The sequence below is a fragment of the Arachis stenosperma genome, chromosome 2 (assembly GCF_014773155.1).
Source record: "Arachis stenosperma cultivar V10309 chromosome 2, arast.V10309.gnm1.PFL2, whole genome shotgun sequence".
Taxonomy (NCBI): domain Eukaryota; kingdom Viridiplantae; phylum Streptophyta; class Magnoliopsida; order Fabales; family Fabaceae; genus Arachis; species Arachis stenosperma.
The window spans coordinates 18,799,977-18,823,582 of record NC_080378.1 but is presented as its reverse complement, the minus strand read 5'-3'; the positions used below and the strand labels follow the sequence as shown (position 1 = coordinate 18,823,582).

The 23,606-nt window shown below is 42.2% G+C and overlaps 1 protein-coding gene and 1 non-coding gene across 2 annotated transcripts; one reads left to right on the top strand and one right to left on the bottom strand.

Annotated features, from left to right (window-relative positions):
* Positions 1-9,745: 9,745 nt before the first annotated feature.
* LOC130962664 (uncharacterized) lies at positions 9,746-10,261 on the bottom strand. Its single transcript, XM_057888847.1, has one exon. It carries the CDS (start codon positions 10,259-10,261, stop codon positions 9,746-9,748), a length of 516 nt encoding a protein of 171 aa, XP_057744830.1.
* Positions 10,262-23,136: 12,875 nt separating this feature from the next.
* On the top strand, positions 23,137-23,244 carry LOC130964199 (small nucleolar RNA R71). Its single transcript, XR_009080302.1, has one exon. It is a non-coding gene; the product is annotated as a small nucleolar RNA R71 (small nucleolar RNA).
* Positions 23,245-23,606: the final 362 nt, after the last annotated feature.

The window sequence follows — 23,606 nt, the reverse complement described above, 5'->3', positions numbered from 1 at the left end:
AAAATATCAACGGAAGGGACCAGACCGAACACCGATGCAACTGCGACTGTGTCCATGAGGTCCTCAGCGCAAGCAGCTCCAGGATGTAGGCTGATGGTTCATTCCCAGGCAAGAGCGACGAAAATGCCTCTCGGTCCAGTTGGCGATCATCGCGGCGAAACAATTTCTCGTCAGGGTTCATACAATCGCCGAAGATGTAGGCTATCATCTGGGTTGCCTCCAACGGAAAATCCATCTACCGGGTTATATTGACACTGGCACGTATGAACTGCGGAAAGACCAAATAAAGTTAAGCCGTGTTCGGGATACCGTTGTATTTCGAGTACGGCCTAAACGATACATTAATCCCGACCATATAAGCCTTACCGGTACAAAGGTCACTGCTCCAGACATTGGAATATGTTGGCTGTTCTATTGTCTTGGGTTTCTCCGCATTCTCGGAGGTGTTCTCATGTCATCTGGGAGTTCCCCTCTTTTGAAGAACTTTGCCTGAAATTCCGAGCTGCTTCTTATGATTTTTGCACTGCTTCGAACATTCGATATCATCGTGTCCTGTCATGTCGAGGCACACAGAAAAGGGAAGAAATAAATAAATCACGTGAATGCACAAGTGGTTGTTCAGGTAATACGGCAGGCCGCCTACAGGTCTGTGCAGTTTCACTTACCGGCGCTGCGTAGCCCAACGTGTTGGGGGTGGAATGGGGCGTGTTATACTGCGGGGCATGTGCGGTCCATGCGAAGTTGGTCTGGTGCGACACCCCTGGCGCCATCCAATGATCATTATGGAACATCGACCCGAACATGATGGTGCTGTCCGCCCAGTGTCCCGTCATGCTAGAGCTGATGTTAGCTCCACCCACGCTTCCAGGTCTTGCCGTGCGTCCCTCGCGGGGAACCGCTGTTAGGTCGATAATGTCGATGTCCGCTGCCGTGCTCCGTTTTCCCCTCCTTTGAGCGCTGCTTTCTGGCATGGCTGCGGTGACCTGGGACCCAGCACCGACGGTCCTTGTCCCATGCTCCCCTTCCGTTCTGACGTACTTGTTAAGCAATTCGTCAACCTAGCTGAGTGCTTTCCTAAGGTCATCAGTGAATACGTTCACCTGAGAGTGCTCTTTCTGGAGAAACTGGAAAAGCAAAGACAGATCTGGGTGAGACCGAAGTGGGGATAGGGCCAATCTAAGGGCAAATGGAGTATGCATGTAGATACACGAATATCATATATACCTCAAGCAGTCTCACAATGTTCCTGTTCAGCGCATTCATCGTGGCGTTCACCTTCAAGAGAGCCGCCGCCACCAATCCCTCCTACAAACAACGGTGACACTGGTCAACAGAGGTTAACGAGGAGACATAAATGTTTACCTTATACGGGTGCATCGACCCCGCATACCTCCGAAGCTGGTATCTTGTCTGCCTCCTCTTCCATTGAGCGCGTTTTTCGGCTGACTACCGCGCAGGAAGTGTGTTGGGGGAGTGATGGTTACCTTAGAAGGCACGCTGATTGGTCGTGTTTTATTCCGCATATATACTTAAAATGTGCACGAAGAGGTGTAAACGTTTGCTTTCCGGGCGATCTAACCGAGTCTCTAATGTGATAAGGTGATGTGACCATTTGAAGATATCACAAGGGATCTTTCTCAGGAAAATTGCCTTGCGTCCGTTGAGTGTGTTAAGACCTTTGACAGCATTAGGTGAGATGATTAACGATGGGGTTACTCCAATCCCTACGAGAAAAATATCCTTCCACAGATGCCAATCACAAAGATTCTTCGTAGATACCTTAAGACCCTTCGTTGGTATCCGATCATGCACATGTCCAAATGCGGCAACCCGACGGCGAGAACAACAATATTCCGCATCGGCGTTGCCAAGCCGTTGGACCCCCATGAAGGAGCACTCATGCAGAGTTCGTGTCGGTGGGATGGCACATCTTGGAGGGGTTCGATGATCGTAGACAAAACTATGGGTGAAAAATTCCAGTATGGTGGGTCAGATAAGATATAGGAGCTGTGATCACAAGGGTTGGTTAAAACTAATTCCCCTTTGTTAAATTATTTAATGTAACAAAAAAAAAACATAGCGGGACTCTATAGTTAATGTAATTAGTATTTTAACTATTATAAATAGGAAAAAAATACGCTGACCAAAAATAATTTTTTAATGTTTAAAAAATAAATTTATTCATTTTTATGTAAACAAATTTAATCAATTATAATTTAATGTAAACAATATACATAATATTTTAAAATGCTTTGATATAATCTTTTTGGTTAGTTGTGATGTAAATAATTAAAATAGACTATTAATTGAATAAATACATGATTATCTTATATAATTATTAAATAATATATATGTTATATCTCTAATTTTTTTAAGTAATTTGCCATGTGTCACCAAAAGGACAAAAAAAGGCTCAACTGGCTACGTTGATCGGAAAAACACCACTCAATAAAAAAGATTCATAAAAGTCTAACTTTCATTATCATTTTCTCTTCCGATTTTTCCATTTTGGCGTTTTAATGTCTTAATTTTTTCCTTTTCTTTTGCTCTTTTTGTGTTGTGTTATCCGACCGATATAAGTAACGGTTTAACAAAGACAGTTAGTCTGTTAGTTGTTGGGGTTTGGTTGGTCTCAGAGTTATAAATGAGTAATCGGCTAAATAAATTATAATAAAATAAATAATATTGTAAGATATTAATCAATTCAACAGTTAATTTAAATCTAAAAAATAGAACATTATTCATATTTATAATTAAATTAAATATTTACTAAGTGGTAACAATTAGAATTTATTAGCTATTGAAAAATACGTTTGTTCTAATCAAAATTAGATATCTAATTTAAAGTTAGCAATGATAATTCCATATTGTAATTAAACCTTATATACTAAACTCATGTTGATCAGCCAACTAGTGGTATAAGTACGTATCATTCCACCTCGTAGTCGGTACGACAGTGGATGAACAGAATATGGTCCGCAACTCCGACACCGTGACGGAGCCCCACGTTGCCGCCCTTCAGCGATAGTCATACAGAAGACCCATGTGGCCTCGGGTGAGGCATCTGGTCGAGTCGCAGACCGTATGATCCTCTCCTTTTTTCGGCATTCGGACTTCATCCGGCCAAGAAATTGTGAGAACTGCAAAACAACTCGAGTAACATACGAGGAGTAAAGCACCCGCTTCCAGGTCGCAAAATAGTTCTAAATCATTCTTTTTTGTGTCCTTGTCGTCCCTTCGGATGAGCAACTCCATTGAAAGTGCGTACTTGGCAGCGTCCAAGCCATTGCTTGCTGTATTTTACAGCATTTCCCATCCGATGGCGTCGTTACGTCGTATGTAGAGCTCCCGCAATGCCTCCCGAAACAGAAGCTCCGGGTGACCGACCTCAAAGCACCTCTCGAAAAATCTTCGCGCTATAGGGTTACGTGTCCACCACCACTTCATGTCATGCGGGGGTGGTATGGAAACCATCCTGAGCACAATATCCTCTTCTCCTGCATCGCGCGCAGCGCAACACGTCACACGAAACCTGCACATGTCCTCTATGGAGTTTGCTGCGACTTTAATGGCATTGGCTAACCAGACGTCGCGGGATAGTTCGATGGCAACAGACAAATGCTCCATTGAAACTTTTTGTTGGACAAGGGGCCTGGAAATGTAAGTGTTTATGACAGTGTTATCCAGTAGTGTAGAAAATACGGGTGCAAGCGTATTTATGGTTTAAATGCATCCTTTCGAATCTAGTTCCCTCGGCCTAAACCGTCACATCTTATCCTTGGCGAAATCCATTTTTGATTTTTTCAAAAATAAAAAAAAAGAAAAAAGGAAAAAGCATTTATGGGACTTCGAAGATAAATAACCTTATTAATTGGGGGCACTTAGATTTGTATTTAATCGGTGGTGCGTTATTAATTGGAAAGTTCAACAGACGCCTATGCATGAAAGATGAAACATAAAGGCAACGGTCGTAAACAAACAGAGTCCTAGTTTGCGGGCAAGACAAACTTTGATCGCCACACGTGCACGAAGTGTAGACAAATAAAAAAACAAAAAGAAAGAAGCAACATAATAATAACCAGGTTTAATGTGCCCGTATAATATAATAGCCGTATTCTACCTTTTTTATTTAATCGTACCATTGAACGAACGAGCATTTCCTCCTGGTTCTGTACCCAGAATATCCATATAACCTTCTGCCTGGATAATCACATTTTCCTGCGGTTCTGATTGGCGACCTCACGCCACAGCGACAGCGAGGTGTCGGTGCATCGACGGAGGACGAGCTTATGGAAGAGGATCCCTGCATTGTGTGTTCAGTAGTTCACGGGGAGAGTGAAAGACTGGCTTTTGAAAAAACAGTGTGCAACGAGGGTTCATATTCACCTCTCTGTTAATGGCATCAGGTCTTCAACATCCCAACGGTCTCCTTGTTGACTGACATCTGTGACGCTAATCTGGCACGGACCGGCCGATTAAAGCACCGAGGGTGGAGGCATCTTCCCGCCCCCCCCCCCCCCCCCACGGAGTTGTTCGCTGACGATTCAAACCATTATATGTGCCCCTTTAAATCCGTTTGGTTTAATCTTTGTCTAGAAAAAATATCGAAGAAAATGTTTATATCTGGTAGGGTCCGGTTTCATATGGGTGGATGGGGGGATTGGGTTGGGCTGTAGGGTGAATTGTTTCTATTGTTTTGGTCCGGGTCAGACTCCTGGCCCAATGTAACGTTTAAAAAAAATGAAATAAGCTTTCCATGCTCATTGTTGCGGGACTCTTCCCAATGCAGTCGCCCCAGTTTGTTTGAAACTGAAGGTCATCGAATTTATTGTTAATTTCTTGTTATCCGTTGAAAAACCTATGTTAACTAATTGTTTCTTGACGTGACGTAAGTAATGGCTCGCTGTAGCTATACGCGGAACTAGAGGGTCAGACCCATCACTGATGCACAACCGCACCCATCAATGCTACAATCTAGCAAAAGTGAAGAAGTGTAGAGTGCACGCATCCCTAACGTTTACTCCACTTTGTGCTGGATAGTCTAATTCACGACATCCAAAAAAAACAAAAAGAGAAGAAAAGCAGCTTAGAATATGGCAAATCAGTTGCCGGAGTCATTGGCTGAGATGAGTGACTAGGTGTTTCCGAATGATATCTTTATGGAAATTTCACCCGAACAGACCCGAAGACAGCGGCCAGATGCAGAACCGAAAGCACAACCTGGCGTGTCCGATTGTCTTCCGACGAATTTAGGAGGGACAATGGTGCACGAAATTGTGATCATCAATGGCGCCATTAACATGGTACGCACAATTGTAATCTCAACTCCTTATCACAACTTCGCACAACTAACCAGCAAGTGTACTGGGTCATCCAAGTAATAAACCTTACGCGAGTAAGGGTCGATCCCACAGAGATTGTTGGTATGAAGCAAGCTATGGTCACCTTGTAAATCTTAGTCAGGCAAACTCAAATGGTTATGGAGGATATATAAATAAAGCATAAAGATAAAGATAGAGATACTTATGCAATTCATTGGTGGGAATTTCAGATAAGCGTATGAAGATGCTTTGTCCCTTCCGTCTCTCTGCTTTCCTACTGTCTTCATCCAATCCTTCTTACTCCTTTCTATGGCAAACTGTATGTAGGGTTTCACCATTGTCAGTGGCTACCTCCCATCCTCTCAGTGAAAATGTTCAACGCACCCTGTCACGGCACGGCTATTCAGCTCTCGGTTCTCGATCATGTTGGAATAGAATCCAGTGATTCTTTTGCGTCTGTCACTAACGCCCCACAATCGCGAGTTTGAAGCTCGTCACAGTCATTCAATCATTGAATCCTACTCAGAATACCATAGACAAGGTTTAGACCTTCCAGATTCTCTTGAATGCCGCCACTAGTTCTAGCTTATACCACGAAGATTCCGATTAAGAAATCCAAGAGATAAACATTCAAGCCTTGTTTGCTTGTAGAACAGAAGTGGTTGTCAGGCACTCGTTCATAAGTGAGAATGGTGATGAGTGTCACATAATCATCACATTCATCATGTTCTTGGGTGCAAATGAATATCTTAGAATAAGAACAAGATGAATTGAATAGAAGAACAATAGTAATTGCATTAATACTCGAGGTACAGCAGAGCTCCACACCTTAATCTATGGTGTGTAGAAACTCCACCGTTGAAAATACATAAGAACAAGGTCTAGGCATGGCCGTGAGGCCAGCCCCCAAAACGTGATCAAAAGATTCAAAGATCTAAAGATGAAAATACAATAGTAAAAGGTCCTATTTATAGAGAACTAGTAACCTAGGGTTTACAGAAATCAGTAAATTACATAAAAATCCACTTCCGGGCCCACTTGGTGTGTGCTTGGGCTGAGCATTGAAGCATTTTCGTGTAGAGACTTCTCTTGGAGTTAAACGCCAGCTTTTGTGCCAGTTTGGGCGTTTAACTCCCATTCTTGTGCCAGTTCCGGCGTTTAACGCTGGGCAATTTTGAGCTGATTTGAAACGCCGGTTTGGGCCATCAAATCTCGGGCAAAGTATGGACTATTATATATTTCTGGGAAGCCCAGGATGTCTACTTTCCAACGCCATTGAGAGCGCGCCAATTGAGCTTCTGTAGCTCCAGAAAATCCACTTCGAGTGCAGAGAGGTCAGAATCCAACAGCATCTGCAGTCCTTTTCAGCCTCTGAATCAGATTTTTGCTCAAGTCCCTCAATTTCAGCCAGAAAATACCTGAAATCATAGAAAAACACACAAACTCATAGTAAAGTCCAGAAAAGTAAATTTTAACTAAAAACTAATAAAAATATAATAAAAACTAACTAAAACATACTAAAAACATACTAAAAATAATGCCAAAAAGTGTATAAATTATCCGCTCATCAGACAACACGATTACAAACAGCGGGAAACACCATAAGGTGTTGCTCCAGATTGGTGACCAGGAGATGTACTGTTCAAGAGTATCTTTCTGTCTTGTGGACTGTCTAGACAGAGGAAGAGTACCCGCGCCAATGCCAGAACAACTGGGTCCTCGCGGATGGTGGAGTGTTATCGGCTCCGATTGCGGTATGATCTGTGTCTGGTATAGTTGGGCTGGTTTTGATACGGGACTGATGGTATGGAACCCACTGCTGCGAGTCGCTCGTCATCTAGACGATCCGGCTGACACCCTATGGAAACAAGCCGTTATTGGATACGCATTTGGATACCGGGCGGGAACTGAAAATTACTATGTCGTCCATATTTCAAAGAGGCACCTCAAAAACAAGTTTTTGCACTGCAATATTTTCAATTCCGCAGACGGATGCTGGAAACACGAGTACATAAATGACCAGCGTCTCATTCACCTCGGTGCGAGTTCAGTGTTCCACCTTGGTAAGGCCTTCTGGGTCAACTGGGGCGGTCGTGATGCCACGGTTGCAACACACGTGGTCATTCTGGATGCAGACAGCCTTCTTCTGAGCAAGATTAGGATAAACCGTCGCTCAATTCAGCACGTTCAAGCGATGCGTGTGCTCGATGGCATCTCACAGTTGGTCGGATATGAACAATCACCGCACGGACTATCGACCATATGGTGCAAGATTGACTTGGAATCGATGTGTGTGGTCTCACACATCAAGCTAGGAGTTGTTGGTCAGTTGGGTGTTCCATGGAATCCTGTGACGATCATGGGTGATTGTATGATCACAGTGCGCGAAAATATCCATAAACGGGCAGCAGCAGGGGCTAACGGTGTTTCTGTGACGGAGATTTCGTTGGATAAGATTAATTTAGTTAGTCGACAGAGAGTCACCGCATTCAAAGGCGAGTGGCCGAGTAACATGTCCCTTCAGCGTTTTTTAATTGTGGGGTGGGTTCTCTAGTTCCCTGAAGGAGCGGCCGCTTGTATGAGATGATCACACATGTGGCAAGTAGGCTGCCACGCCACATTGACAACGAGGCGTCGGTGCATCTACGGAAGTTTACCGTATTTCTGGGCAGCTCGAGAGCAACACCAAGCGACTGTTTACCACTCTTGCCAATCCTCCTCCGACTGCGCTATTGTGGGTTCATCTTTATATAATCCTCCATTACAGTGGCTAGGAAATGCTGGTTTGTTATGATCCTACATTAACCCTTTGCTATGCGTACTGATGTTGTAATGTATTTTATTATATTTTACTTTATTTGTTAAACAATTGTAAGTTTGATCAATTAATTTATCATCATAATTATATGGATGGCACAGATGACGCAATTAACGCGTACCTTGGTTATAAGCATATAACCTAAGTGGGATATGTTCTGTGCTCTGCATTATTGAAGTGACGTTTGAATGGACAGAAGACTGTTTACTCAATCAGCCTTTTAAACCATCGGAAGGTTTTTTCTGGGGCTGGGTACTAAAGACCGTGATAATTGACGATGAAATTTTCTTGGTTGAACCAAATTGAACTCGTCTACATTAAATTTATTTTTTTTATAAAAAAAACTATAATACCCCATTATAGAAAATGACTAAAATACTTCTATTATATATATAAATTTTGAGAAACATAAATTTTAGTCCTTTGTTTTTTTTTTACGTAGGGTTAGGATTTAGAATTTTCAAAATTAATATATATATATATATATATATATATATATATATATATATATATAATAAATAGGAGTATTTTAATCATTCTCTATAATAAGGGTATTATAGTTATTTTTTATATAAAAAAAATTTAGATCAGTTCAAAATTTGATTCACCATTTATTCGATTAAATCAATTTGTCTAACCTAATTTTGATAAAAACAACATGATTTAGCCAATAACACGGCCATTGCCAAGTTAGCCCACGCGCGGATACAATAAGTTCTTTAGTTTCTGCCAGCAATAAAGAATTTCAGTTCATGTCCTGACAACACCCCTATCTTTGGTCATATAAAATACCTCGTTTCCAATCTAATTCCGTCCCAATCCATTTTAATGTCCCTGTCCTGCTAACCAAACCTTTCCTTTTCAAGACCGACAATCCCACTGATCATTGATAGATGTGTTTCCTCCTTCACTCGGCGTCGCACGGAAATTCCTGACAACAAAGGATGACTTCCTTTATTGCACCGTGAAGTCCATCATCGTAACACCTCTGTCGACATCACATAGAGAAGTCAATTATTTATGGCATAGGCACATAGCGTTAAGGCATACCATATCGAATACAGGCTGGTGGGCTTTGCATCGAGCACCTCAAACCGCACGGAGCATACCAGATGCCATCACCTATTTTCTGCCACTATGCAGTACTAAAACGCTGGCAACACTGAAAAGGGCATTGTTCGCTTGGTCATTAAAGTCAAGCAGGAAAGTGTCCTAATTCTATTGTTATTAATAATTATGAATGTTAATTTATTTCCCGCGTTTGTTTAGCCGTATATTTGATCCTCTGTAAATCCTACCTAAAACTCCATTTTCCTACTTACGTTTAACTTTGCACCGTCTGAGTTTAACTGTTTGTTTCCCTTTTTTATTTTCTTTCTTGTGCGTGTGAAGTTATGAAATACTGCATCAACGACAAACGACAATGCTGTGAAGTATGTTAATTACTTGGATCAAACTGAGATCATTTCAACCAGAAAATATATTGTTTTGTGATCCTCAATTGCTAGCCATTGCTTTGGCAGACTATATAAATGTACTCAAAGATTAACCCTACAATAGTACATTCGGGGGCAGATTAGTAAAGAGTGATGTACAACCACGTTCACTACAACATGAACATCTCTCTAGAAGTACGGATAAAGTCTAACATTTCAACACCCCTCTGCATTTCTTCTTCGTCTTCGTGTTCACACAGTAGCAACATGGCAAAGATGTAACCTGATTCGACGCTGCCCTCCGTCGAGGCCCGATCAAGAAGTTCCATCCCTATGTCATGGCGGCCAATCCAGAAATACTCTGTCATCCCCTGTCGGAGTATAGCATCTGCATTTCTTGCTTCCACGCAGTGATCGAGGAACCTCCTTTCAAACCGGTCAATGTAAAATAAAAAGGAGACTAGCCGTATCTGCCACACCGTCGCATGTTGGTACACAACACCGGAACTACGTGCATCAAGAAACACCTTGCAAGTAGCCTGCATGTTGAATAGGTCATGGATCGAATACGATGCAACCTTCGTGGCAATCCTCACCCATAAATCGCGAGGGAGAATATTCAGCGAACATTCATACTCGACGGGTACGATCCCTTTCTTTCTGCTTGTCTTGGAGGTTCCATCCATTTGCAAAGCCTTGATAGAGGTCAGAGATTACGAAGGGTTGAAACCATCGGCAGTTAAAAGACAGAGTGTGAGCTTTTATATATTATTAATATCATCTAAACTTGTCAGTTATCGCGATAGTACAATTATTATATTGATTCTAATTTCCAAAGTGTGTATATTCTCACCTCACCTGCTTCCTGGATAAGTATTGATTATCTTCTACCATATAGAAGTTAATACATATTTATTATTATTATATTATATATACTGACATTAATTATCATGACTTAGCACGTCAGCGTTGCCCAACATCATGAATAATACCGGATAATCAATACGCTTATCAATTATCATATTATCGTATTACTGTGAATACCACATGTACATGTAACATATACTTATGTATACGTGTACAATTTACTAAATAGACGTGTCCTTCTGGGGTGCGGATTCCATGTGCAGATGTGCTGACGCTCTATGGTTATTTTTGTTCGATTCAAAAGTTATTTGGATTATGTAGAGTTAGTTAACGATGTTTTAAGTCTGAAATTAATGGCATTTAATTATCATGCATTAAGTTGATGATTGGAAAAGGCACTGGGGAGTCACCGAAAAGTGTTTTGCGTATGTTTATAAAATATTTATTTCAATTAAATCAATTCAAATTATTACTAACAAGAAAGGAGATGAGAAGATATTGACAGTTAACCACATCTGGATTGAACGAATTAATAAAAACTACGCAACATAGAATGTCAATCTTTCGAAACAATGGTAACCAAAATGGAAGCAACTCATAAATTTTGTTCTTGTCGTGTAATAGTTAGTGGCGAGGAAGGATAAACCGATTAGCTCGTGAAATTTTGCTTCTGAATATGATAGCAAAGTAGTAGTATTAGGCTTAAAATAGGATAGCACATTGGGGCAGACTCAATGTTGGGAAGCATCAACAAGCTTGCCCAGTTATCCTGCATCGATCATCGGGGTTTGGAAACACCTTAAACATAAATAGTAGCCAGGAAATTCCGCACCTCGTGCTCGGCCAGGCATTGCACACACGACACACCGGACAAGTCGCTTGCAATACTAATTATTCCGCGGGTAGGACAACTACCGGAACGACATGCTATGGCCTCTGCTGGGTCATCGTGTTTATCTCCGACCACGGGCCCGCGAACACCTGCGTGAACACCTCTCTGCATCTTTCAAGTGCACTGGACTCACGGACCAAATCGAAAAATGCAAATCCATGGTGGATCTCATCATCGTCGTTGTCGTCAAGCGACAGTAGCAGCATCGCAGAGAGGTAGCAGGCCTCCACATCACCCAACTCTGCTGCCTCGGTCACGGTCTGTATACCACCTCTGCGGTGGCCAAGCCAGAATAAAGCAACCATACCCAGCCAGAGCAGAACGGTCGGATTCTGCGCTGTGGCGCATCGGCTCAGAAATCCCATTGCAGCCCGCCCAGAGTGGTACAGGAGGCAAGCAATGGGTAACTCCAAAACCAAGGCATGTCTGTACACGGGGTCGGAACTGCATACAGCTGCAAATAGCCCGCAAGTGGCCTGCATGTTGAACAGATCCTGAATTGAATACGACACAACCCTCGTTGCAATACTGACCCATATGTCAAACAGAATAGTTTTAAGTGGGCAATGGGTCCGACCGATTGCGTGCCCATTCTTTCCACGAGTGCCGATTGTGCGCATTTCTTTTTCCTTTTTTGGGTGGGGGGGGGGGGGGGGAGGGGCGATTATCACACATGGTGCTCTCGTTTGCAAAATGGAACGAACTGCTGGTCGTCTCTTATTTACATTCTCTTTGCATTTATTAGTTAACTGCCCGTTAGTTGTTTGTGCAAATTTCTTTCGCATTCTTTCTCGGGGAATGCTCCGTCTTTACATAAGGACGTTTATGTGTCGCATTATTAATGGAGGTATTAATAAACCGGTTATTTTTAAATTTCCATGCAAATTAGAACAAAATTGATTTTTTTATAACAATATTAATAAATCTAAATTTTTAAGGATGAAACTGTATTTTTAAATTTTTAGGGATTTAAATGTCCACAAAACAAAAAGTCAGGGATATATTTGTCTTTTTTATCACGGAATTTAAAGATGTTCGGGTTAGATTGTGTAATTTGATCGGATCATACTGGATCTAATAATTATAATGTAGACAATTGGGTTCGTCCTTGTTATAAACTGGTTTTATTCTAGTTTATTAAAGAAGAACTTATTAATTGGTTTAATAAAAATGTCCAATAATAATATAACACATGTAAACTGCTATGAAATAACTAAATAAAAATAAGGAAGTGGTAACAAAGATAGGATAAAAAAAAAGATAATGAAGTATTGAAACATAAAAGAGAGAGAGAATTATTTGTTGCTTGTAATTGCTCTTCATTAATGGTAATCTCTCTTGATATTCTAAGCAACAGTGAAAAATGGGCATCTACCTCATATCCTACTTACACTTATTACAACATAAACGTCTTTAAAAAAGATATTTCTAGTGTCTTTGTTAGAGTGGTGTCCTTTTTTATTTTTGATTATTTCATTTTAAATTTTGAATCTAAAAATAAGTTTTAATAAATAAAATTAGGTCTTATTAATTTCTTTCATTTTAATGTGGCCGTTTTTTTTCAATAAATAGTTAAGGAAATAATCCCCTGGTTTTATCGGTAAACAAAAAAAATCTGGGAAAACGTGTGCCATATTGAATACCCACAAGCATAGTAATAAATGCATCTATTGGCTATAGCTTAGGCCGAATCATATTTGTTTGGAGGGGGGATTTGATCTGAACTCTTCGATTACTAAAGTTACGTTTGACTAAACAGGAAGCGTGTGATCTTCATTCCATAGGGGCACACAAGGCCACCCGCGCATTTGCGTGAACAAAGTTTGGCGAGTGACGAAAAACGGTTGTTCTTCATGGTTGCCCAGTGGGAGACGCTCCTCGGTAACCATGCGAAACGTATTAAGGAAGATGCGCTTAGGTCCCATTCGCATAATGATTTATAACACCCATTTTGTACCCCTACCACAGTAGGCAATAAGCGTCTTGCGTTGTCTATCACACACTCGGCGTTTACAACCAACCTGCTGCGTGTGTCGTATCCACCCGCCCCAGACCGATCCCTGCCATGAACACCGAGGATCTCGCAGAACTGTCCATCGTGGATCTGATCGACATTGTCCACAGGGACGAAATCTGTTCGGATTGTGATATGGTTGAGGCTGCACTTGTAAAAAGGGAGGCTGATCTGAACAGTACAATCCAGACCCTCCGCGCAGAGCTGAGCACGGCAAAAATGGTGCACTTAACCGCAGATGTCAAGTTGAGGTCAAGGGCACAAGAGTTGGAGGAGGCAGGGAGGGCATTGGCGGGGATGGAAATGTTACTTGGTGTCGTGAGGCACGAGAATGAGGGCACAATTCGCTGACTGGTGGAAGAGGAACACGCATTGAAGGTGGAGATCCATAGCGTCCGTCGGCGGGCACTAGTTGACGTCGCCAAGTGGGATGAATTGGGTTTCAGGTTATTCGTGTTGGAGGAGAGGCATAAATGTGCGGAGGAAATGCGTGGTGTTCATCCGGCGCAATTACCAGGCGGAGATGGACGTTCCTAACAGTCATCTCATAGTCGTGGATGTGCGATATGTACTTGAGTCCGCGGATGCACACATTTGTTATGTGCGCCTGCCCTCTGCATGTGATCGCATAGTTCTACAAATACCGGCCGTCTGTCGTTCGCAACATGATGCGGTTCCTTTACTTAGTGTCTTGGTTGACAAGTGTAGTCGACGATGCGTCTTCTTGTTATTGCCACGTCTTCTTGTTATTAGCGTGCCTTTTGCGATAACTGTCATTTTGTGATAATGAAACTTGTATTACTTCCCCGTCGGAAGGATAAAAAATGTTGAACGGCATGACCGGGCCTTGCTTCTCTTATTGTTAATTAACTCCGTGCAGGAAAAACAAAGGGGGAATGCGATACAAAAAACAAACAAAAATATTAAAAGGAGGGAAAAACCTTCACACTTTAAATATCAGTGGTTAAAACTTTGATTTCCTGTGATTTTGCCAACTTTCGTTTTCCCACATACATAATCACAAACATGACCCAAAGTGATACCAGATACACAAATGATTAATACATTTCATTTTCAACATTTCACATGTCTTACATCATTTCTTACAACTAAATAAAGTAAATATCAGGACAACAAACATCACACATATGCTCCACCCAATTGGATTTTTTTTAACCTCTAACGCTTCTATCCTCTTCTCCAACAACATTATCCTATTTTCCATGTCTTTGTTCCAGTGATGCTCTTCACCATGCAAAATTTGCTCCTGTCCCAGGTACCTTGTAACACCAACACCAAGACCAGTTATGTGCTCGTCCAGCCACAAAAAATACTTGCAACATGGTTGACTTACCTACACAAAATCAATCCTCAAAGCTCAGAAAATCAGGAATTGAGGATAAACCCTAACACAAACGGAATTACACAGATTTTCTTTGCATATCTTATAAAAGGGACATCCCAGAAACAATCTATTCGGATTGCTAGTCGTCCCCGACATTAACAGGATTGCATTTTCTCCACAGAAGCACTTTGCTGACACGCCCTCTTTTCCATCATTGCCGGTCGGAACTGGGCGCTTCTCGAGCTTGAGGACACACCTTCGGATGCCATGGTTGGAATGCTCCCTTTCTTCCTTCTTCCGCTTCACCCTCAGACTGCATTCGAAGGATTAAGACTCCTGGATTTCATACATTGGGGATGGGGGGAGAAACGGCAGCGTTTTTGACTCTGGGGACAAATTTGTCCTCTTTTGGAAAGCCCATTTGACTTGGCAGAAAGGGATTCATATTTTGGGCATTGGAGATGCTCTGACAATCACAGTAACAGGAACACCCCATCGTATAACCATTGAATATGGGCTCATTTCCCTTCTTGTTAACTCCATATACAGTGTTCTGCGAAGGAGTTGAATGCCAATTGTGATCATTACTATCAGGGGTGATTGACACAACTGTTGATACTGCAATGAACCTCGAAATAACGCGTCAACTTCGAGTTATGGATTGCCTCGTCGAATTAGCCCACTCAAGTACATTGGTTTCCCGATGCATGTGGCTTGTGTCACTATTTTAACCATTTAAAAGTACAATATACAGTAGCAAACAAAATCTTTGATTGCGAGCGAATAACATCAAGGTACTCATGTGAGTGATGGAATTTCCTTTTTTTTAATTACTTGTTGAGTAAGAATTGCTAGATTTTCTTGACTACTCGAAGCAACGTTGTGCTGTCAAGTCCCAGTGTTCTCGTAATTTGTAGCGGGTGTCAGTAAATTTTCAGTATTTCTTCCATTTTATTTATCACGGTTAAAATTTTTTTCCCCTGGCATTTATGAAGACGACTTTATTTTTATTGTATTATTTTAGTATTGAATTATAACACATACAATGTATTTACTGGTATTTTAACAGACAGATTTAATTTACCATCTTGGGCCGACGCGTGTTGTCGAAGTATTGCCCATACAGTGCGACTAGTGTACTCTATACGCCCCCTGCATTTGGACAGGAGATGGTTCTAGGTAACAGACGATACTCCTGGATTAAAAAAAACACGAACAAAAAAGACCAATGTCTCAGGATTTGGGGGCGGAACCAACCAAAATACTCTATGCGGACGAACTGTCGATCAGCGAGATGTTCCGCCTTTTTCGGGAGGACGAGAAAAATATGGACTGGACACTGTTTGAAGCTGCCATGGTGAAGAGGGAAGAGATTCTAAAGGACAAAGTTAAGACGCTCCGTGAACTGCTGAGTGCGTCGAAGACGGCGTACCTGACCGTCGAGGTCAAGCTGAAGGCGAAAGAGTTACAGGTCGAGGAGGCCGAGCAGGCCGAGCAGGCCTTGCATGGGATGCACGCATTGCTATGTGAATAGGTTAACGACTTCCACACGGGCATGCAGCAGCTGGAGAGGCAGGGAGGCAACCTGATGGCAAAGGTTGAAGACCTTTGTCACCGGGAGCAAGTTGATTTTGCAAAGTTGGATGTATTGTGAGGAAGGGTCGCGGATATGGAGGAGGGGAATAAATTCCCGGAGCGGCGAAGGAGCCTATGATTCTGCGCAATCGGCAGAGTGAGACAACCAGGACGATATGTTCACCAACGTCGAAGAGGCTACGGGAGGTATTTGACTTGGCATGCACGCCCGTGAACTCTCTATCGTTGTCTGATACCCTTCATCGCCTTAAGGAACTACACTATTGTCTTTGTGTTTATGTATTTGGTGTTTGATCTTTTACTTCATGTGTTAATGCTCTCAGTTTAGGGTTTGTGGTGCATATGCACCGTGAATGTACTATTTTGATGTGTGTTTATGGAAGAAATGAAACATCGAGGACGTCTTGGTTAGCTTAAAATTTTAAAACAACTTGGAACAGAATTCGCATCGATGGGAATGCCCCATGGCACGCTTGGTTTGACGCAAAGTACATTTAAATTATGACACCGGGAATTAAACTACGTTGCTCCTTCTATTTAAATCACACTTGTTTTTCTCCGAGAGCATTTCATGCTCGCAGAAGAGAGTCAAACTAAAATAAGAGAACCAAAAAAAACCCCAATAAATTAGTCCAACTTGAGCATTGAGTGCATCTGGAACTTCCTGTCCAGATAGCCATGCCCACGAAAAATTCATCTACGCATGCAAGTACCCAACACACAACCAAAAGAGTACCTATCGTAGTTCAATGTCGTCGAAACATAGCTAGGAACTCGTGGACCTCGTGATCGGCCAGGCACCGGACACACGATACGCCTGAGACGTCGTGAGCATCACCCATGATGCCTCGTGTAGGGCATATGGGGGATCGACATGCCACGGGTTGCCCAGGGTCCGGAGGTATCACGCCGACCCAACGCTTTGCCAGGATGTCCGTGTAGACTCCCTGCACATGTGGACATTCCCAGCTGCAAGGATAACTACAAAAAGATCGACGTCGTGCCTCACGTCGTCGCCGTCTTAGTGGTTACACAGCAGCAACATGGAGCATACGTAGCCGGCCTCCACGCTGCCCTGCAATGCAGCCCTGGTAAGTAGATCCATTCTGGTGTGACGTCAAGCCATAAAAAAATACTCGTGCAATCTGTCCCTGAGAATTGCGTCGGGATTTCCCGCATCGACGCACCGATCCACAAACCTTCTTTTCGCCCGGTCTGGGTACCTTAGAAAGGAAACCCACGGAATGCTCTAGGCCATTGCATGCTTGTATACGACGGCCGACCGCCCGGCATCGAAAAACACCTTGCAAGTCATCTCGAAGTTGAGAAGGTCTTGTATCGAGCCTTGGCGACCTCCGTGGCAACCTGGTGCGCGAAATTGTGAACAATACTTTTTCACAACTCTCATAATCCCCGGTCATGAACCCCAAAAACTTGGTAGTTCAATACCATGGCATTACACAACTTCGCACAACTAACCAGCAAGTGCACTAGGTCGTCCAAGTAATAAACCTTACGCGAGTAAGGGTCGATCCCACGGAGATTGTTAGTATTGAAGCAAGCTATGGTCATCTTGTAAATCTTAGTCAGGCAAACTCAAATGTATATGGTGATGAACGAAAATAACACAAAGGTAAAGATAGAGATACTTATGTAATTCATTGGTAGGAACTTCAGATAAGCGCATGAAGATGCCTTCCCTTCCGTCTCTCTGCTTTCCTACTGTCTTCATCCAATCCTTCTTATTCCTTTCCATGGCAAGCTTAAGCAAGGGTTTCACCGTTGTCAGTGGCTACCTCCCATCCTCTCAGTGAAAGCGATTGCATATGCTCTGTCACAGCATAGCGGAATTCATCTGTCAGTTCTCAATCAGGCCGGAATAGAATCCAGTGATTCTTTTGCGTCTGTCACTAACGCCCCGCCTTCAGGAGTTTGAAGCACGTCACAGTCATTCAGTCATTGAATCCTACTCAGAATACCACAGACAAGGTTAGACCTTCCGGATTCTCTTGAATGCTGCCATCAGTTCTTGCCTATACCACGAAGGCTCTGATATCACGGAATGGTTGGCTCGTTTGTCAGGCGAGCACTCGGTTGTCAGGCGATCAACCATGCATCGTGCAATCAGGAATCCAAGAGATATTCACTATAGCCTTAGTTGCTTGTAGAACAAAAGTGGTTGTCAGTCACCTTGTTCATAGGTGAGAATGATGATGAGTGTCACGGATCATCACATTCATCAAGTTAAAGAACAAGTGATATCTTAGAACAAGAACAAGCGGAATTGAATAGAAGAACAATAGTAATTGCATTAATACTCGAGGTACAGCAGAGCTCCACACCTTAATCTCTGGTGTGTAGAAGCTCCACCGTTGAAAATACATAAGCATAAGGTCTAGGCATGGCCGAATGGCCAGCCTCCCAATGATCTAAGAACTAGATGTCCAAAGATAAAAATACAATAGTAAAAGGTCCTATATATAGAGAACTAGTAGCCTAGGGTGTACAGAGATGAGTAAATGACATAAAAATCCACTTCCGGGCCTACTTGGTGTGTGCTTGGGCTGAGCAATGAAGCATTTTCGTGTAGAGACTCTTCTTGGAGTTAAACGCCAGCTTTAGTGCCAGTTTGGGCGTTTAACTCCCATTTGGGTGCCAGTTCCAGCGTTTAACGCTGGGATTCCTGAGGGTGACTTTGAACGCTGGTTTGGGCCATCAAATCTTGGGCAAAGTATGGACTATCATATATTGCTGGAAAGCCCAGGATGTCTACTTTCCAACGCCGTTGAGAGCGCGCCAATTTGGCTTCTGTAGCTCTAGAAAATCCACTTCGAGTGCAGGGAGGTCAGAATCTAACAGCATCTGCAATCCTTTTTGGTCTCTGAATCAGATTTTTGCTCAGGTCCCTTAATTTCAGCCAGAAAATACCTGAAATCACAGAAAAACACACAAACTCATAGTAAAGTCCAGAAAAGTGAATTTTAGCTAAAAACTAATAAAAATATACTAAAAACTAACTATATCATATCAAAAACATACTAAAAACAATGCCAAAAAGTGTACAAATTATCCGCTCATCACAACACCAAACTTAAATTGTTGCTTGTCCTCAAGCAACTGAAAATCAAATAAGATAAAAAGAAGAGAATATACTATAGACTCCAAATTATCAATGAAACTTAGCTCCAAATTAGATGAGCGGGACTAGTAGCTTTTTGCCTCCGAACAGTTTTGGCATCTCACTTTATCCTTTGAAATTCAGAATGATTGGCTTCTTTAGGAACTCAGAATCCAGATAGTGTTATTGATTCTCCTAGTTAAGTATGATGATTCTTGAACACAGCTGCTTATTGAGTCTTGGCCGTGGCCCAAAGCACTCTGTCTTCCAGTATTACCACCGGATACATACATACCACAGACACATAATTGGGTGAACCTTTTCAGATTGTGACTCAGCTTTGCTAGAGTCCCCAATTAGAGGTGTCCAGGGTTCTTAAGCACACTCTTATTTGCCTTGGATCACAACTTTATTTCTTCTCTCTTTTTTTTTCGTTTTCTTTTCTTTTTCTCTCTTTTTTTTTTGAATAGAATTGCTTTTTCTTGCTTTCAAGAATCATTTTTATGATTTTTCAGATCTTCAGTAACATGTCTCCTTTTTCATCATTCTTTCAAGAGCCAACAATTTTAACATTCATGAACAACAAATTCAAAAGACATATGCACTGTTTAAGCATACATTCAGAAAACAAAAAGTATTGTCACCACATCAAACTAATTAAGCTAGTTTTAAAGATGAATTTGAAATCCTGTACTTCTTGTTCTTTTGTAATAAAAACAGTTTTCATTTAAGAAAGGTGATGGATTCATAGGACATTCATAACTTTAAGGCATAGACACTAAGATACTAATGATCACAAGACACAAACATAGATAAACATAAGCATAAAATTCGAAAAACAAGAAAATAAAGAACAAGGAGATTAAAGAACGGGTCCACCTTAGTGATGGCGGCTTGTTCTTCCTCTTGAAGATCCTATGGAGTGCTTGAGCTCCTCAATGTCTCTTCCTTGTCTTTGTTGCTCCTCTCTCATGATTCTTTGATCTTCTCTCATTTCATGATGAGTGGGATCTCTTGTTGCTCCATCCTTTTCTTAGTGATGGGCTTGAGGTCATGCCTTCTCAGTTGAACCGGCTTCCCTCTTGAATCTCTCTTTTATTGAACGCCCTCTTCACAAATGTCTATGAGGACTTGGTCCAACCTTTGATCAAAGTTGACCCTTCTTCATGGCCACAATTTCATAGAAGTGGTCTTGATGCACTCTTGAGATGAATCTCTCCATCTCCCCTGACTCGGAGGTGAAAGCTTTTGCCTTCCCTTTCCTCTTTTTAGAGGTTTCTCCGGCCTTGGATGCCATAAATGGTTATGGAAAAACAAAAAGCAATGCTTTTACCACACCAAACTTAAAATGTTTGCTCGTCCTCGAGCAAAAGAAGAAAGAAGAGAGTAGAAGAAGAAGAAATGGAGGAGAGGGAGATGGCTTTGTGGTTCGGCCAAAAGGGGAAAAAGTAGTGTTTAGGGTGTGTGAAAATGAAGGAGTGAAGATGATAGTGGGATTTGATAGTGGGGGGGTTTTTTTGGGAGAGAGGTGTTGAGGTGATTGGTGAAGAAGAGAGAGAGTGGTAGGGTAAGTGGGGATCCTGTGGGGTCCACAAATCCTTAGGTGTCAAGGAAAAGTCATCCCTGCACCAAATGGCATTCAAAAACACGTTTTGAGCCAATTCTGGCGTTAAACGCCGGGCTGGTGCCCATTTCTGGCGTTTAACGCCAGGTTCTTGCCCTTTCCTGGCATTTAACGCCAGTCTGGTGCCCCTTTCTGGCGTTAAACGCCCAGAATGGTGCCAGACTGGGCGTTAAACGCCCAACTGCTAGCCTCACTGGCGTTTAAACGCCAGTGAGTTCTTCCTCCAGGGTGTGCTGTTTTTCTTCCTATTTTTCATTCTGTTTTTGCTTTTTTCATTGATTTTGTGATTTCTTATGATCATCAACCTACAAAAAACATAAAATAACAAAAGAAAATAGATAAAATATAACATTGGATTGCCTCCCAACAAGCGCTTCTTTAATGTCAGTAGCTTGACAGAGGACTCTCATGGAGCCTCACAGATATCCAGAGCCATGTTGGAACCTCCCAACACCAAACTTAGAGTTTGAATGTGGGGGTTCAACACCAAACTTAGAGTTTGGTTGTGGCCTCCCAACACCAAACTTAGAGTTTGACTGTGGGGGCTCAGTTTGGCTCTGTTTTGAGAGAAGCTCTTCATGCTTCCTCTCCATGATGACAGAGGGATATCCTTGGGCCTTAAACACCAAGGATTCTTCATTCACTTGAATGATCAACTCTCCTCTATCAACATCAATCACAGCCCTTGCTGTGGCTAGGAAGGATCTGCCAAGGATGATGGATTCATCCATGCACTTCCCAGTCTCTAGGACTATGAAATCAGTGGGGATGTAATGGTCTTCAACCTTAACCAGAACATCCTCTACAAGTCCATAGGCTTGTTTTCTTGAGTTGTCTGCCATCTCTAGTGAGATTTTTGCAGCTTGCACCTCAAAGATCCCTAGCTTCTCCATTACAGAGAGGGGCATGAGGTTTACACTTGACCCTAAGTCACACAAGGCCTTCTTGAAGGTCATGGTGCCTATGGTACAAGGTATTGAAAACTTCCCAGGGTCCTGTCTCTTTTGAGGCAGTTTCTGCCTAGACAAGTCATCCAGTTCTTTGGTGAGCAAAGGGGGTTCATCCTCCCAAGTCTCATTTCCAAATAACTTGTCATTCAGCTTCATGATTGCTCCAAGGTATTTAGCAACTTGCTCTTCAGTGACATACTCGTCCTCTTCAGAGGAAGAATACTCATCAGAGCTCATGAATGGCAGAAGTAAGTCCAATGGAATCTCTATGATCTCATTTTGAGCCCCAGATTCCCATGGTTCCTCATTGGGAAACTCATTGGAGGCCAGTGGACGCCCAGTGAGGTCTTCCTCAGTGGCGTTCACTGCCTCTTCTTCCTCCCAGAATTCGGCCATGTTGATGGCCTTGCACTCTCCTTTTGGGTTTTCTTCAGTATTGCTTGGGAGAGTGCTAGGAGGGAGTTCAGTAATTTTCTTGCTCAGCTGACCCACTTGTCCTTCCAAGTTTCTGATGGAGGATCTTGTTTCAATCATGAAACTTTGAGTGGTTTTGATTACATCAGAGACCATGGTTGCTAAGTCAGAAGCATTCTGCTTAGAACTCTCTGTCTGTTGCTGAGAAGATGATGGAAAAGGCTTGCTATTGCTAAACCTGTTTCTTCCACCATTATTGTTATTGAAACCTTGTTGAGGTCTCTGTTGATCCTTCCATGAAAGATTTGGATGATTCCTCCATGAAGGATTGTAGGAGTTTCCATAGGGTTCTCCCATGTAATTCACCTCTTCTATTGAAGGGTTCTCAGGATCATAAGCTTCTTCCTCAGATGAAGCTTCCTTAGTACTGCTTGGTGCATTTTGCATTCCAGACAGACTTTGAGAAATCATATTGACTTGTTGAGTCAATATTTTGTTCTGAGCCAATATGGCATTCAGAGTGTCAATCTCAAGAACTCATTTCTTCTGACTAGTCCCATTGTTCACAGGATTTCTTTCAGAAGTGTACATGAATTGGTTATTTGCAACCATTTCAATCAGTTCTTGAGCCTCAGTAGGCGTCTTCTTCGGATGAAGAGATCCTCCAGCAGAGCTATCCAAAGACATCTTGGATAGTTCAGAGAGACCATCATAGAAAATACCTATGATGCTCCATTCAGAAAGCATATCAGAGGGACACTTTCTGATTAATTGTTTGTATCTTTCCCAAGCTTCATAGAGGGATTCTCCTTCCTTCTGTCTGAAGGTTTGGACTTCCACTCTAAGCTTACTCAATTTTTGAGGTGGAAAGAACTTTGCCAAGAAGGCATTGACTAGCTTTTCCCAAGAGTCCAGGCTTTCTTTAGGTTGAGAGTCCAACCATGTTCTAGCTCTGTCTCTTACAGCAAAAGGGAATAGCATAAGTCTGTAGACCTCAGGGTCAACCCCATTAGTCTTGACTGTGTCACAGATTTGCAAGAATTCAGCTAAAAACTGATGATGATCTTCCAATGGAAGTCCATGGAACTTGCAATTCTGTTGCATTAGAGGAACTAATTGAGGCTTAAGCTCAAAGTTGTTTGCTCCAATGGCAGGGATAGAGATGCTTCTCCCATAAAAGTCAGGAGTAGGTGCAATAAAGTCACCCAGCA